The following is a 16,290-nucleotide window of genomic DNA, read 5'->3' as shown; positions in this document are numbered from 1 at the left end:
GGAAGATCCCTACAATATATATATATATATATATATATATATATATATATATATATATATATATATATATATATATATATATATATATATATATATATATACTGAGGATTACACCCAGAATACAGGACAGGAGAAGTGGTACTGTGCACTGGGTGTGTATATATATATATATATATATATATATATATATATAATATACTGAGGATTACACCCAGCATACAGGACAGGAGAAGTGGTACTGTGCACTGTATATATATATATATATATATATATACTGAGGATTACACCCAGCATACAGGACAGGAGAAGTGGTACTGTGCAGTGTCAATATATACAGAAGTGTTACTGTGCAGTGTCCATATATACAGAAGTGTTACTGTGCAGTGTCCATATATACAGAAGAGGTACTGTGCAGTGTCCATATATACAGGAGAGGTGGTACTGTGCAGTGTCCATATATACAGGAGAAGTGGTACTGTGCAGTGTCCATATATACAGGAGAAGTGGTACTGTGTACTGTCCTTATATACAGGAGAAGTGGTACTGTGCAGTGTTCATATATACAGGACAGGAGAAGTGTTACTGTGCAGTGTCCATATATACAGAAGTGGTACTGTGCAGTGTCCATATATACAGGAGAGGTGGTACTGTGCAGTGTCCATATGTACCGGAGAAGTGGTACTGTGCAGTGTCCTTATATACAGGCGAAGTGGTACTGTGCAGTGTCCATATATACAGAAGAGGTACTGTGCAGTGTCCATATATACAGGAGAAGTGGTACTGTGCAGTGTCCTTATATACAGGAGAAGTGGTACTGTGCAGTGTCCATATATACAGGACAGGCGAAGTGGTACTGTGCAGTGTCCATATATACAGGAGAAGTGGTACTGTGCAGTGTCCATATATACAGGAGAAGTGGTACTGTGCAGTGTCCATATATACAGGAGAAGTGGTACTGTGCAGTGTCCATATATACAGGAGAAGTGGTACTGTGCAGTGTCCATATATACAGGAGAAGTGGTACTGTGCAGTGTCCATATATATATACAGGAGAAGTGGTACTGTGCAGTGTATACACTTACCTGGTGTCTTCTCTTGGGGTGTTTGCTCTGTGTCCTCGGAATATCTTCGTCCTTTTACTTTCACTTTTTGCCGGCTGTGGGGGAGGGGACAGGAAACGCACAGAACAATCCACCGATTTATATCAGACAATAAAGAATAATAAATCTGTAGAATAAACAGAAGGAGGAAGAAAAACATTGCACATCCCCATCATCAGAGCGAGAAAAAGCTGCGGAACCCCCTCCCCAATACATCTCATGTCCATAGAGTTATCACTGTTATCTCTTGTGTCACATAAGAATGCAGGTTCCATCCACTATATTATCACATCCTCACCGGGCAGTATATATATATGACAGTACTGTCCTGCCTGACATGACATCGGGTGTGGAGAGATACAGCTGCTTGCTGGGAAGTATATATGTGGTGTCCCACTAGGGGTGTTACTATTATTCACACCCTTCACAAAAGTCTGTACTTTTTGTGGTCTTATTATGGTGAAAGTAGTATTTAGAGTTGACCACTAGATGTCGCTGTATTATGTATTTATGTATAGAAGCTGCACAGCTGAAGGATCGCAAAGGGTTATCGTATTTATGTGTTACCAGAATCTGTGAACCTGTAGGATTTCTGCTTTCTTCTCTCCTATCACCTTTTCTCTCTATTCTTCTGCTGCACTCTTTTCACCCAATCACAGCGCACCCTACACGCTGTAGAGGAAGTTAGTCCCTCAGGTGGGGGAGGAGCAAGAGCTTTCTGTTCGGGACAGTGTGGAGAGAGGACGCAAACTAGAGTAGCTCTGTACAGCAGTCTTGTCCGGGCCCTGGCCCTCTGCCAAGTCCCCAAAGTTCAGTCTTAGCCAGTGCCCCGCATGGGTAGGACGCAGGACAGCACACTGTCACCTACTTTCCCTTACGTACCCACACAAAGCACTGTGCAGTGTTAAACCTCCCAGGAGAGGACCAGCCAACAGATAAACTCAACCCACACTGTGGATTAGGAGAGGTCACAGAGCAGGACAGTATCCACAAAAGCCACAGAGCCAGGAACTGATCCGGACAGAGCAAAGTTGCAGTAAGCCTATGAACTCCATCTCGCAGCGTGGGTGTCAGTAGGGAACCCTCAGCATTCCGCTCAGCCCAGGTAACAAGGTCTGGGGCCTGTGTCACCCATTAGGAAGGTTCGGCCAACACTAGTGGGGATAAGGTGGTGTGAAGACTCTTCTGTTCTTTGTCCTGAATCTGACGAAGGGGGCGCCATAGCCCTAAAACGCGTTATTGTTGGACTGAATAAATCGTGTTTTATGTGAACATCGGTTTCTACTACGTTGTTTGGTGGTGAGCGCAATCCCCAGGTCATTTTTTTGTCATTTTTGGCACCTTTTGGTTTTTCCATGATTTCTATGACACCCCAGGGCAGCATCCAACTGCAATCACTGTGATATCTGTGGTTGCGGTAACCGGTGAGGTGCAGGGAGTTTGATGATCTCCCTGCCGGGTCAGCTGGTACAGTACTGTGGTAGCTGAGTGGGTCTAGGGTCACTTGGACACTTGTCACAGTAGCCTAAAGAGGTGTAGGACCCACCCGGACGGCTAACGCCTCCCCAAACCACACAAAAGAGGATAACCCAAGTGTACAGGTGTGTGCGGGTGCGGAACACCAGAGTCCAGTGCTTCACCAAAGGAGAAACATGGTGCAATACAGGGATAGTAGTCAGTCCTGTGCAATACAACAAATATATCATCTTACACCCGCACCTGGGAGTGGACAAAAAGGGACCGTACAGGGGCACTACATGGTGTTACATAGGACTGCAGGTGACAGCTACTACATTATCTGTCCTCAGAGATATCACTGTGTTATCTGTGGTGTTACATAGGACTGCAGGTGACAGATACTACATTATCTGTACTCAGAGATATCACTGTGTTATCTGTGGTGTTACATAGGACTGCAGGAGACAGCTACTACATTATCTGTACTCAGAGATATCACTGTGTTATCTGTGCTGTTACATAGGACTGCAGGTGACTACTACATTATCTGTCCTCAGAGATATCACTGTGTTATCTGTGGTGTTACATAGGACTGCAGGTGACTTCTACATTATCTGTATTCAGAGATACCAGTGTGTTACATAGGACTGCACATAGTACAATTAGTTACAATGTGTCTGGAGTAGTAGCTTCAGCACACTGACACACTGCAACAGCCCCTCAGCTGTGAGCAGTATAACATATATAAGTTCTCAGCGGTTTCTCAGCCCCTGGATGCGGCTTCAGTCGCAGTTAGATCTCCACCCTGCAGCGATGCTGCTCTTACATGGGACTGGATGCGCCTGTGCTGTATACGTGACTTCTGGTATATAGTAAGATATCCTGTAAATACGGTCTCCTCCAGCTGCAGGGTGTGACCTTCCTCTGCGCTCGTTCTCGGATCCCCCCAGACCCCCCTCCCATCCCCCCCATCCCCCTCAGACTCTCACATCAGGTTTTGGTTTCGTTTCGAGGATTTGTCTGGAGATCTGAGCAGCCGTATTGGGCCCCCAGGAGAGGTAAGTGTGTGTGTGGGGGGGAGGGGGGGACAGTCCGGAGTGTATGAGGGTCCAGATGGGGGGGATACTCTGTCTGGTCCTACTGAGACCGGCGGTCATGTCTATAGAAATCATTGAGCTGAGCTGACTCTGCGCCCTGCCAACACCTCTTCACTACACCGTCTCATGTCTCCTCATATATATATATATATATACTTTCAGAATAAGGGCCGGTATGTAAACCAGGCGTCTGCAGGTCGTCCACAGCAGTGTACATGGGCGCCCCCTGGTGTACGGCACTGATGGTACTGCGGGGGCGGGGTGGACGGTCTGGACAGTCTACTTTACAGGTACACGTTAAATCACGGGGGGGGGGGGGGGGGGGTGGATATACCCACCGGAGCGGTCTTCCTGCTGTCTTCACTATGACAGCTCAGCCAATCAGCAGCTGCACCGGTGTCCCACCTCACTCACTGATTGGCTGAGCTGCAATAGTGATGACAGATAGGAGATCAGAGTGGTAAGTATAATTCCCCTGCTCCCCTTCCCACCAACAGAGCACAGTCTGGTCACCAGGGGGTTAAAGGGGTCGTTCACCAAAAAAATCTCTTTCAAATCAACATGGTTCCTAAAGGTGCCAGAGATTTGTTATTTACTTCTATTAAAAAATCTTCAGTCTTCCAGTATTTATCAGCTGTTGTATGTCCTGCAGGAAGTGGTGTATTCTCTCCAGTCTGACACAGTGCTCTCTGCTGCCACCTCTGTCCATGTCAGGAACTGTCCAGAGCAGGAGAGGTTTTCTATGAGAATTTGCTGCTGCTCTGGACAGTTCCTGACATGGACAGAGGTGGCAGCAGAGAGCACTGTGTCAGACTGGGGAGAATACACCACTTCCTGCAGGACATACAGCAGCTGATAAGTACCGGAATACTGGAGATTTTTAAATAGATTTAAATTACAAATCTCTGGCACCAGCTGATATGAAAGAAAAATTTAGTTGGTGACCAACTCCTTTAACTTAACCCCTTGAGGGCCAGACCGTCACTTTCAGATTCAGCAGGTGCCCTCCACTCTGCCCTCTGGGGTAAACCAGGTTAAATACTCAAAGTCTCGTATTGATTTTGATGGGGCTCGTTACTCAAATCAAGTATTGAAAAAATATTGGACTTGAGGAACGGCCGTCCGAGTATTTTGGGTTTTTGCTCATCTATAGTCACCTCCATTGTTTATGACCCGACCGCTCCTTGACTTTCCAGGACTGTCCGGTAAGGATGTCGTGCTTCAATCAGTCAGAGGTCGGAATCTTTTCCAGGGAGGATGTGACGTGCTACGAGTGGTTAATAGACGTGATAAGGTCCGTGTGGGGGGTGAAGGCCGTGCATCCAGTTCTCATCACCAACACCGGCGGCCATTTTGAACAGCGGGTCCCCAAGTGCTCCCTTGCCATCCTCTACCACAGCAAGACGAGGGGACGGCTCAATGTCACGGACGTGACGGACAGCCTCTACGATGAGGAGCTGCAGTACATGTCCAGGGAGCTGGGTAAGTATCAGACAGGTAGGCCTCATTGGTCCATGGTGGAGGTCACCCGCACGGCCTATATGGTCTATGCAGGAAAGAAGCCTCATTGGTCCATGGTGGAGGTCTCCCTCACTGTCTATATGGTCTATGCAGGAAAGAGGCCTCATTGGTCCATGGTGGAGGTCTCCCGCACGGCCTATATGGTCTCTGCAGGAAAGAGGCCTCATTGGTCCATGGTGGAGGTCTCCCTCACGGCCTATATGGTCTCTGCAGGACAGAGGCCTCATTGGTCCATGGTGGAGGTCTCCCTCACTGTCTATATGGTCTCTGCAGGAAAGAGGCCTCATTGGTCCATGGTGGAGGTCTCCCTCACAATCTATATGGTCTCTGCAGGACAAAGGCCTCATTGGTCCATGGTGGAGGTCTCCCTCACGGAATATATGGTGTCTGCAGGACAGAGGCCTCATTGGTCCATGGTGGAGGTCTCCCTCACAATCTATATGGTCTCTGCAGGAAAGAAGCCTCATTGGTCCATGGTGGAGGTCTCCCTCACGGCCTATATGGTCTCTGCAGGACAGAGGCCTCATTGGTCCATGGTGGAGGTCTCCCTCACAATCTATATGGTCTCTGCAGGAAAGAAGCCTCATTGGTCCATGGTGGAGGTCTCCCTCACGGCCTATATGGTCTCTGCAGGAAAGAAGCCTCATTGGTCCATGGTGGAGGTCTCCCTCACGGTCTATATGGTCTCTGCAGGACAAAGGCCTCATTGGTCCATGGTGGAGGTCTCCCTCACGGAATATATGGTATCTGCCGGACAGAGGCCTCATTGGTCCATGGTGGAGGTCTCCCTCACAATCTATATGGTCTCTGCAGGAAAGAAGCCTCATTGGTCCATGGTGGAGGTCTCCCTCACGGCCTATATGGTCTCTGCAGGAAAGAAGCCTCATTGGTCCATGGTGGAGGTCTCCCTCACGGTCTATATGGTCTCTGCAGGACAGAGGCCTCATTGGTCCATGGTGGAGGTCTCCCTCACGGCCTATATGGTCTCTGCAGGACAGAGGCCTCATTGGTCCATGGTGGAGGTCTCCCTCACGGCCTATATGGTCTCTGCAGGACAGAGGCCTCATTGGTCCATGGTGGAGGTCTCCCTCACGGCCTATATGGTCTCTGCAGGAAAGAAGCCTCATTGGTCCATGGTGGAGGTCTCCCTCACGGTCTATATGGTCTCTGCAGGACAGAGGCCTCATTGGTCCATGGTGGAGGTCTCCCTCACGGTCTATATGGTCTCTGCAGGAAAGAAGCCTCATTGGTCCATGGTGGAGGTCTCCCTCACGGTCTATATGGTCTCTGCAGGACAGAGGCCTCATTGGTCCATGGTGGAGGTCTCCCTCACGGTCTATATGGTCTCTGCAGGAAAGAAGCCTCATTGGTCCATGGTGGAGGTCTCCCTCACGATCTATATGGTCTCTGCAGGACAGAGGCCTCATTGGTCCATGGTGGAGGTCTCCCTCACGGCCTATATAGTCTCTGCAGGAAAGAGACCTCATTGGTCCATGGTGGAGGTCTCCCTCACAATCTATATGGTCTCTGCAGAAAAGAGGCCTCATTGGTCCATGGTGGAGGTTTCCCTCACGGTCTATATGGTCTCTGCAGGGAAGAAGCCTCATTGGTCCATGGTGGAGGTCTCCCTCACAATCTTTATGGTCTCTGCAGGGAAGAAGCGAGTGATCGTGGTGATCGATCATATGGAGAAAACAGGTGAGGAAGACAAGAGCCGAATCCTGAAGAATCAGCCGAGTATATGCCGCCTGGCCGATCGTCTGATACTGCTCAACGGAGGGACAGGAACTGAGAGGGCAGAACTGAGGAGCTTTACAGGACTGATCAGGCGCAAAGGTGAGGGAACCTCAAAGACAGCGCACCCCATCCATCTCTACCTGCGTGGGATGAGGTTCTTAAAGGGATTTTCAGGATTTGTGTGAAATTTGTCCCAGGGAATGGAATATGAGGGGAAAGAAAGAAACCATACCCCTCCATGTGGTCCTTTCCAACAGAACCATGGCGCTCTATAATGTCCCCCGCCCCTTGTCAGAACCGAGCGTTGTGCTGGCCGGCTGCAGGGAGGCCTGTATCCAAGGATTGAAGGGGAGATGTTTCTCCTTAAAGGGGAAGTCCAGTGTTGGCCTCTTTTTTTTCAAAAGAGCTCCAGTGCTGGGGTCTGTTCTCCTCCGCTCCTGTTCCTGGTCCCCCTGTGGGTTGCTGACTGGCGGGCCTGACACGTCACAACCGGGGTCCCTGCTTAGACCAGGAAGCGGCCAGGGGACCGGGAACTGGAGGAGAACAGACCCCAGCGCTGGAGCCGGGGAGGTAGGTGCATGTTGTTATGTTCAGCCACCTCCTCCCCGACTCCTTTGGGGGGAAAGAAGGCCAACACCGGACTTCCCCTTTAAGGAGACTTAGGGGCCATTCATGCTCCACAAAGAAGGATACGCAGTGCCGCTCTCTGGCTCCACCTTTAGGGGGCACCTTTCCCTTCCAGTCAGACGGGCCCCTTCTCCTTCTGGGAAGGTTCTGGCTTGGCTTATTAAAATCCCCAGTTAAGTAGTAAAGTTTTTTAAAGGAGCATACACATTGTCTGGAAGGGATGCTACCTCCTAAGGGTGCGGCCAGAGAGCTGCTGCTTCCCTCATTTCTTAGTGAATCAGGAATGGCCGATAGGTCTCAGGAAGGAACAACCCCAGGGACAGAGCCTCAGACTGAGGGGTCCTGCAATGTGGACCACCTGCCTGACATCCCCCGCTAGATCCCAATGTATCCATGGCAACTAGGATGTCTGACAGCGGAGCTTTATTAACCACCCTACATGGAGAACATGTAAGGTGTAATGTATGGGGCGGGGGTGAGATAGTCCAGAGCCAGTCCCACCACAGCAGAGGTCCCGGCACTCCATGCACCTTGTTTATAGAAGACCTTAATCCTGATCTATGAGGCATCTCAGGAATCTGATTCCACTTGTGATGTTGTAAGGGTGGGAGTGTTGTGGGGGTGGGGGTCCCACTTGTCTCATCTGTAACATTACACAGCCTGGGATGGGGATGACTGATCTTTTTCCTCCATACTGATTTCTATACGTTGTTTTTTTTCAGCGCTGAGAGTCCTGATCTCCGTAAGTATTGTGAAGGTGATAATATGTGGAAATGTTTGTAGGACACTTACCCCCCCCTTATAGTATGATCCCCGCTGCATACTTACCCCCACCACCCCCACCGACACACACAGATACCCCTATCCTTACTATACACCTGTTTGGCCCATAGGTTGTCATACTGTATGCAGTGTTGCCGCTAGCATTTGTGGTGATAATACTCAGCGCTGATGTGGGGTCGATGTGTAGCTGCTGAGAATTGCACCATGACGTTGCTATGTAGAGATGGAGTATAAAGGGTATATAAGGAGCGGACAGGGGGAAGTGAGCAGAGTGTGGTAAAGACCGCATGTCCTGCCGGAGGGACCTGCTGCTTGATACATGGTAAGAGCCAGACTGAGGCTAGCCAATAGGGTGGAAGCAAGGGACATTGGGAGGCATGCTGTAAGAGGGCACGTCCACTACTGGGTTCTACTATAGGGCCAATGCGTCATGTTGAGTGAGTGAGCTGGTGGGGACAATACAAAGAGCGCTCCTCCTTCTGTCCACCATCGTAATGGACTAGGACTAACACCACATTAGCCAGTGTGTGGCTCGGGGCAGCGCTGTGTTACTGTCAGCCATGTGCACTGCACACACTTGTAAGAGCAGTGAAGGTCAGATCTGTTCATAGTGTAAAGCCAATACGTATTGCGGGCGGCCATTACAAATCCTGCAGAGTGATTGGGAAACCCAGGGGCTGCTAGATGGCATTTAGCTGGGACAGATGGTGGCACCGCTGAGGCACTTGTCACGGTGGCCAGGTGCAATACAGTATATAATACTTCTACACAGTTATATGGCGGTATACAAGAATTCACAGCCTCACGCTGGTAAATATATATATATATATATATATATATATATATATATATATATATACTTCACAGAAAGGTATACAGATTTGGCACCACATTAGCCTTGCAAGCTGAGAACACTATGAGCTAGGACAAGTACAGAACGACAATATAGTATAAACGATCCAGCCACGGAGTACGGCAGCCACGGAGGAACAGTGTAAAAAAAGAGAGTTCATAAAGCACGGTAAGAGAAAGCGCTTAGCACCCACCTCCAGCCTCGGCCGGAAGAAGCGTCAGTGGACGCGAAAATGGTTTTTCACCTGGACGCACCTGCACACATCTCCCCATCTTCATGTGGCTATACGTTTATACAGTAAATGGATAGCTTGCAGCAAGTCTGGTGAGTGCTAAGTGCTTTCTCTTATCGTGTAACATATACTTATACATATATACTTTACAGTCCGCAGATTACTGTCATGACGCCAGTTGAGCACACATGAATGAAGGCACACCTGCTTTTAGTTTAAGGTGGTGAGCTGTACCCTTTCCCCTGTGGTCAGCGACCTGCCAGGCTGCGAGGTGGTCCCTTGGGCGCTTATCACGGTGGTCCGGAGTGGAGTTGTCCTGTTATCATAAATGAAACCTTCTTTACTTCTGAGAATATTTTGTACAGTAGTTGATCACAGATTTTGGTCTGACTGGACACAATCTGCATTAAGAGCTTTAGGAGCAGAAGAGCTGAGCTGACTTGGTTGTGTGCTGAGAAGTAGAGTGGGTTTAGAGTAATAGAGAGAAGATTGTGCTGCAGGTTCAGAGTTGTGAGAGGTGTTTGTACTAAGAGTCCCAACCTAGGGTAGAAGTGTGCTCTGCCAGGACTCTAGAAGAAGAAGTAGAATACTGAAGACTTGAAATTAGAAGTATACTTGTGCCCATGTTTCGACCTTAGCTGTCGTTGTACCACCTGTTGCCCTACAGTGTGGTGTGACCTGTCCTGCCAGGGTGACACAAGCCCCAGGCCTTGTTACCTGAGTTGAGCAGAGTGGGCAAGATTTCATGGTTACACCCGCGCTGCAAGATAGAATACGTAGGCCTCTAGCAACTTTGCTCTATCCGGATCAGTTTCTTTTGTTTCAGAATACTGCGTGGGTTGGGGTGATCTCTGACTTGTCCTCTCCTTAGTGGTTTAACACTGCATAGTAAGTAGAAGTGCTGCTTTTAAGAAACTGGTGTCTGTCTCTCCCATGTACTTCTGTCCCCTACCACACTACAGACTAGACTACACTGGATCCGGACTGGAGTGGGTGTGTACTTCCTCCCCCCATGTGACAACTTCCTACAGGAGGTGTAATGTCCCCTGTGAGTAGTGGAGAAGAAAGTGTAAGAGAAGAAAAGGGATAGAGATAGGTGGAGAAGAGAAAAGAGCTCTTATAGGTGCACAGATTACAACAAACAATAACCCTTTGTTCACTACAGCTGTGCAATACACAAGTACATATACAAACAATAGCGACATCTAGTGGTAAAACTTAGGTACTACTTCATTACCACATTAACATAACAATGGAGAAAAGACAATGGACACATGAGACTTGGAATAGACTAACTGGACCTTAGCTGATAATCTGTGGGGGTGACCGTGGACGGACAGTAGGTTGAGGAGTTAGAGGCCCTGTGTGAGGCAGATTAATACGTTGCGACCGTGTCGTGTTGCTGCCACTCCTGCCATTGTTCCTTTATTACTAGTATTTCTTTTCATTTTCTTTCAGAAACTCATCATCTGGTTGGTTTTCCTCCTTGTGCTTCTGACCATCATCGCCATTATTGTTGGTGTCGAAAGCTCCAAACAGTCCGGAGGCCACAGTGAGACCTCTACACCTGACGTACCCAACATCACCCTGTCCATCACCCCAAATCCTGCACCGAGCAGCATCATTACTATGCTGTATAATATAACCGCACAGCCATAAATACTACAGCCAGTGACACCATTACTATGCTGTATAATATAACCGCACAGCCATAAATACTACAGCCAGTGACACCATTCCTATGCTGTATAACCGCACAGCCATAAATACTACAGCCAGTGACACCATTACTATGCTGTATAATATAACCGCACAGCTATAAATACTACAGCCAGTGACACCATTACTATGCTGTATAATATAACCGCACAGCCATAAATACTACAGCCAGTGACACCATTACTATGCTGTATAACCGCACAGCTATAAATACTACAGCCAGTGACACCATTACTATGCTGTATAATATAACCGCCCAGCCATAAATACTACAGCCAGTGACACCATTACTATGCTGTATAATATACCGCACAGCCATAAATACTACAGCCAGTGACACCATTACTATGCTGTATAATATAACCGCACAGCCATAAATACTACAGCCAGTGACACCATTACTATGCTGTATAATATAACCGCACAGCCATAAATACTACAGCCAGTGACACCATTAGTATGCTATATAATATACCGCACAGCCATAAATACTACAGCCAGTGACACCATTCCTATGCTGTATAATATACCGCACAGCCATAAATACTACAGCCAGTGACACCATTACTATGCTGTATAATATACCGCACAGCTATAAATACTACAGCCAGTGACACCATTACTATGCTGTATAATATAACCGCACAGCCATAAATACTACAGTGACACCATTACTATGCTGTATAATATAACCGCACAGCCATAAATACTACAGCCAGTGACATCATTACTATGCTGTATAATATAACCGCACAGCTATAAATACTACAGCCAGTGACACCATTACTATGCTGTATAATATAACCGCACAGCCATAAATACTACAGCCAGTGACACCATTACTATGCTGTATAATATAACCGCACAGCCATAAATACTACAGCCAGTGACACCATTACTATGCTGTATAATATAACCGCACAGCCATAAATACTACAGCCAGTGACACCATTCCTATGCTGTATAACCGCACAGCTATAAATACTACAGCCAGTGACACCATTACTATGCTGTATAATATAACCGCACAGCCATAAATACTACAGCCAGTGACACCATTACTATGCTGTATAATATACCGCACAGCCATAAATACTACAGCCAGTGACACCATTACTATGCTGTATAATATAACCGCACAGCCATAAATACTACAGCCAGTGACACCATTACTATGCTGTATAACCGCACAGCCATAAATACTACAGCCAGTGACACCATTACTATGCTGTATAACCGCACAGCCATAAATACTACAGCCAGTGACACCATTACTATGCTGTATAATATACCGCACAGCCATAAATACTACAGCCAGTGACACCATTACTATGCTGTATAATATAACCGCACAGCCATAAATACTACAGCCAGTGACACCATTACTATGCTGTATAACCGCACAGCCATAAATACTACAGCCAGTGACACCATTACTATGCTGTATAACCGCACAGCCATAAATACTACAGCCAGTGACACCATTACTATGCTGTATAATATAACCGCAGAGCCATAAATACTACAGCCAGTGACACCATTAGTATGCTATATAATATACCGCACAGCCATAAATACTACAGCCAGTGACACCATTACTATGCTGTATAATATAACCGCACAGCCATAAATACTACAGCCAGTGACACCATTACTATGCTGTATAACCGCACAGCCATAAATACTACAGCCAGTGACACCATTACTATGCTGTATAATATAACCGCACAGCCATAAATACTACAGCCAGTGACACCATTACTATGCTGTATAATATAACCGCACAGCCATAAATACTACAGCCAGTGACACCATTACTATGCTGTATAATATAACCGCACAGCCATAAATACTACAGCCAGTGACACCATTCCTATGCTGTATAACCGCACAGCTATAAATACTACAGCCAGTGACACCATTACTATGCTGTATAATATAACCGCACAGCCATAATACTACAGCCAGTGACACCATTACTATGCTGTATAATATACCGCACAGCCATAAATACTACAGTGACACCATTACTATGCTGTATAATATAACCGCACAGCCATAATACTACAGCCAGTGACACCATTACTATGCTGTATAATATAACCGCACAGCCATAATACTACAGCCAGTGACACCATTACTATGCTGTATAATATAACCGCACAGCCATAATACTACAGCCAGTGACACCATTACTATGCTGTATAATATACCGCACAGCCATAAATACTACAGCCAGTGACACCATTACTATGCTATATAACCGCACAGCTATAAATACTACAGCCAGTGACACCATTACTATGCTGTATAATATAACCGCACAGCCATAATACTACAGCCAGTGACATCATTACTATGCTGTATAACCGCACAGCCATAATACTACAGCCAGTGACATCATTACTATGCTGTATAACTGCACAGCCATAAATACTACAGTGACACCATTACTATGCTGTATAATATACCGCACAGCTATAAATACTACAGCCAGTGACACCATTACTATGCTATATAACCGCACAGCTATAAATACTACAGCCAGTGACACCATTACTATGCTGTATAACCGCACAGCCATAAATACTACAGCCAGTGTCAGACACTACAACCCACCCGGCCATAAATACTACAGTGTAAACGTGCCTGAACCCAATGACCACTGGGCTGAGTAAAGAACTCCCATCAGACCTTTATGTATGAGTTTAAAACTATAAAAGCAACAATACTCACCTGTCCCCGTCACTTCTGTTCCAATGGTTCCCTGTCCCAGCTGGTCGCTACTGCTTCATGGTTCCTGTGACTCTTTATCCTTCATGCCTGCAGAACCAATCAGTGACCACAATGGTGACATGCCTGGCCGATCAGGGACAACAAATCACATTCCAGTAGGGGATCAGGGCAGGTGAGTATTGTTGCTTTATATAGCATCTTCCACCAATTGCAATAAAAAAAAAAAAAATCACCAGATAAAATCTTTAAGTTCCTTCCTTCGCTCTGTCATGTGACACTACTAAGCTCCGCCATGAATTTAAAAAAATTACAAATATCAGCTGAAAGATCTCTATGATGGTGGATGGGGGGGGGGGGAGGGGATGGATAATGTACTCACTATTCTAGGGGTGTCAGTCTCATCTCTGAGATTCAGGGTCACTGCTCTGGGGGACTGGGTGATATATTGCTGACATCTAGGCTCACATACACGGAGGATTTGCTTATATTGCTGGGCTTTTGTAATTACACTCACACACACACACACACATATAGATAAACACACACACATATAGATATGTGGTGACCCCCAGTGTGGCCGGTCACTTGCCAGATGGTAAGGTGTGACGCCAATTCTATGATGGTTGGCCGAGATGTAGCTGGACCCAGTGATGTTATGTTGTGATGCCAGTGCCGGTTGGGCACACAGGTATGGTGGCCCACCTGTTTTTATTTTAAAGGGCTGGTTACACATTGTTCCCCTGTGGACAGTGACCTGCCAGGCTGTTATGGGGTCGCTTGGGTACTTATAACGGTAGGCCGGAGTAGTGACCCTCCCAGACTATCAGTACTGCCACACACAGAAAGGGGAGATGTCCCAAGGAAGGTGTGTGTGCTGTGTCGGTGCTTGACGAGGAATCACAGAGTCTCTTTATCATAAATAAAACCTGTTTACTCTAAAGATAATTGTGTGCAGCAGAACATACAGCTTTGCCTTGACACAAGACTTTAGGCTTAAATAAAACACTTAATAGTTTAGGATCCAGATCTGTATTGAGAGTATAGCGTGGTACAGTCGTGCCGACTGGGTTGTGTGCTGAGAGGTATAGAGAAGAATCAGAGGAGCAGAGAGGAGGATGTTGTGAGAGTCCCAGTAATACTGTGCTCTGCCGGGATGTCGGAGGTGGAAATAGAAGAGAGAGAATACTTGTGCCTGTGTTTTGACTCCTTTGGCTTTGCACCACCTATTGCCCTACCAGTGTCTGAGGACCTGTCCTAGTGGGTGACACAAGCCCCAGACCCTGTTACGTGGGCTGAGCGGAATGCTGAGGGGGTCCCTGCTGAGAAAGGCCTGAGTTATATTAGGCTGAAACGCGTTGCATAAATAAAAAGAAACGATTCCCATTTCTGATCATTGATGATCTTTGACCATCACAGTACATCTGCGCGGATCCAGCTTGTTGGGGTTTCTCCTGGGTCCAGTGATCCTACCGGTTCACGCTGCTACATATAAATACTCACACACTCAGTTCCTGCACAGCATCAGGGATTTATAGCAGTATAATCGTGTGTATAATAAACTATTATATAATGTTAATATTGCTATTATACCAAACAGATGATAATGGCCATTTTCACATAAACAGTTAAAGGGGTAGTGCGGTGGTAAAAAATTATTCACAGACTAACACACATTACAAAGTTATACAACTTTGTAATGTATGTTATGTCTGTGAATGGCCCCCTTCCCGTTCCCCCCCCCCCCCCCCCCCCCCCGCACGTGTACCCGGAAGTGTGGTGCGCTATAATCACCTGTCACGTGCCGACACCCGTCTTCGATCTTCAGCGAATGACGTCTTCTTCGGGCGGACGGCGAACAGCTCCGACTGTCCCGAATGCCGGCCGCCCTCTGCAGCGTCATATGATGCTCAGCCGCGATTGGCTGAGCATAACTGTGCGGCTGATTATTGGAAAGGAAAACCTGTAACTGACAGGTCTTTCTGCGGCCGGAATTCACTGAATTCCAGCCACAGAAAACTGACGTCAGTTGTTTGCGGCGGCGTATGGGATCCCGGCCAGAGCGCACACGATGTGTGTACACTCCGGCCGGGATCCCATAGAACAACAGGCATTGTTCCACCGCGGTAAAAGTACGGCCGTTGTTGCCATAGGCAACAACGGCTGTACTTTTACATAGTGTGAACATAGCCTCAAAGGGGCACTCCAGCAACTTTAAGAAAGTTATATTGATCTGTAATTCATTTCTATTCAAAAATCTCCAGTCATCCAGTACTTATCAGCTGCTGTATGTCCTGCACAAAGTGGTGTATTCTCTCCAGTGTGACACAGTGCTCCCTGCTGCCACCTCTGTCCATGTCAGGAACTGTCCAGAGCAGGAGAGGTTTTCTATGGGGATTTTCTGCTGCTCTGGACCTGCACACCCTACCC

At 47.1% G+C, this 16,290-nt stretch overlaps 2 protein-coding genes across 3 annotated transcripts in view; one reads left to right on the top strand and one right to left on the bottom strand.

Moving 5' to 3' along the window:
* Positions 1-16,290, bottom strand: part of LOC138801651 (guanylate-binding protein 1-like) — a 40,244-nt gene that overhangs the window by 23,491 nt on the left and 463 nt on the right. Inside the window, exons 2-3 of one of the 2 annotated variants that reach the window (XM_069984691.1) lie at positions 9,613-9,724; positions 1,083-1,227 (exon numbers count right to left, since the gene is read on the bottom strand). The gene's annotated coding sequence lies outside the window, so the exon portion shown is untranslated. The remainder of the gene's footprint in view (positions 1-1,082; positions 1,228-9,612; positions 9,725-16,290) is intronic. The other variant, XM_069984692.1, reaches the window with a different exon arrangement.
* Positions 3,546-14,148, top strand: LOC138801653 (uncharacterized). Its single transcript, XM_069984695.1, has 6 exons — positions 3,546-3,616; positions 4,852-5,137; positions 6,830-7,012; positions 8,263-8,282; positions 10,867-10,960; positions 13,957-14,148. Exons 2-6 carry the CDS (start codon positions 4,867-4,869, stop codon positions 14,037-14,039), a joined length of 651 nt encoding a protein of 216 aa, XP_069840796.1. The 5' UTR covers positions 3,546-3,616; positions 4,852-4,866; the 3' UTR covers positions 14,040-14,148.

The sequence above is a fragment of the Dendropsophus ebraccatus genome, chromosome 9, assembly GCF_027789765.1.
Source record: "Dendropsophus ebraccatus isolate aDenEbr1 chromosome 9, aDenEbr1.pat, whole genome shotgun sequence".
Lineage (NCBI taxonomy): Eukaryota > Metazoa > Chordata > Amphibia > Anura > Hylidae > Dendropsophus > Dendropsophus ebraccatus.
The sequence above is the reverse complement of the archived record's forward strand: the minus strand, read 5'-3'. Positions and strand labels throughout refer to the sequence as shown.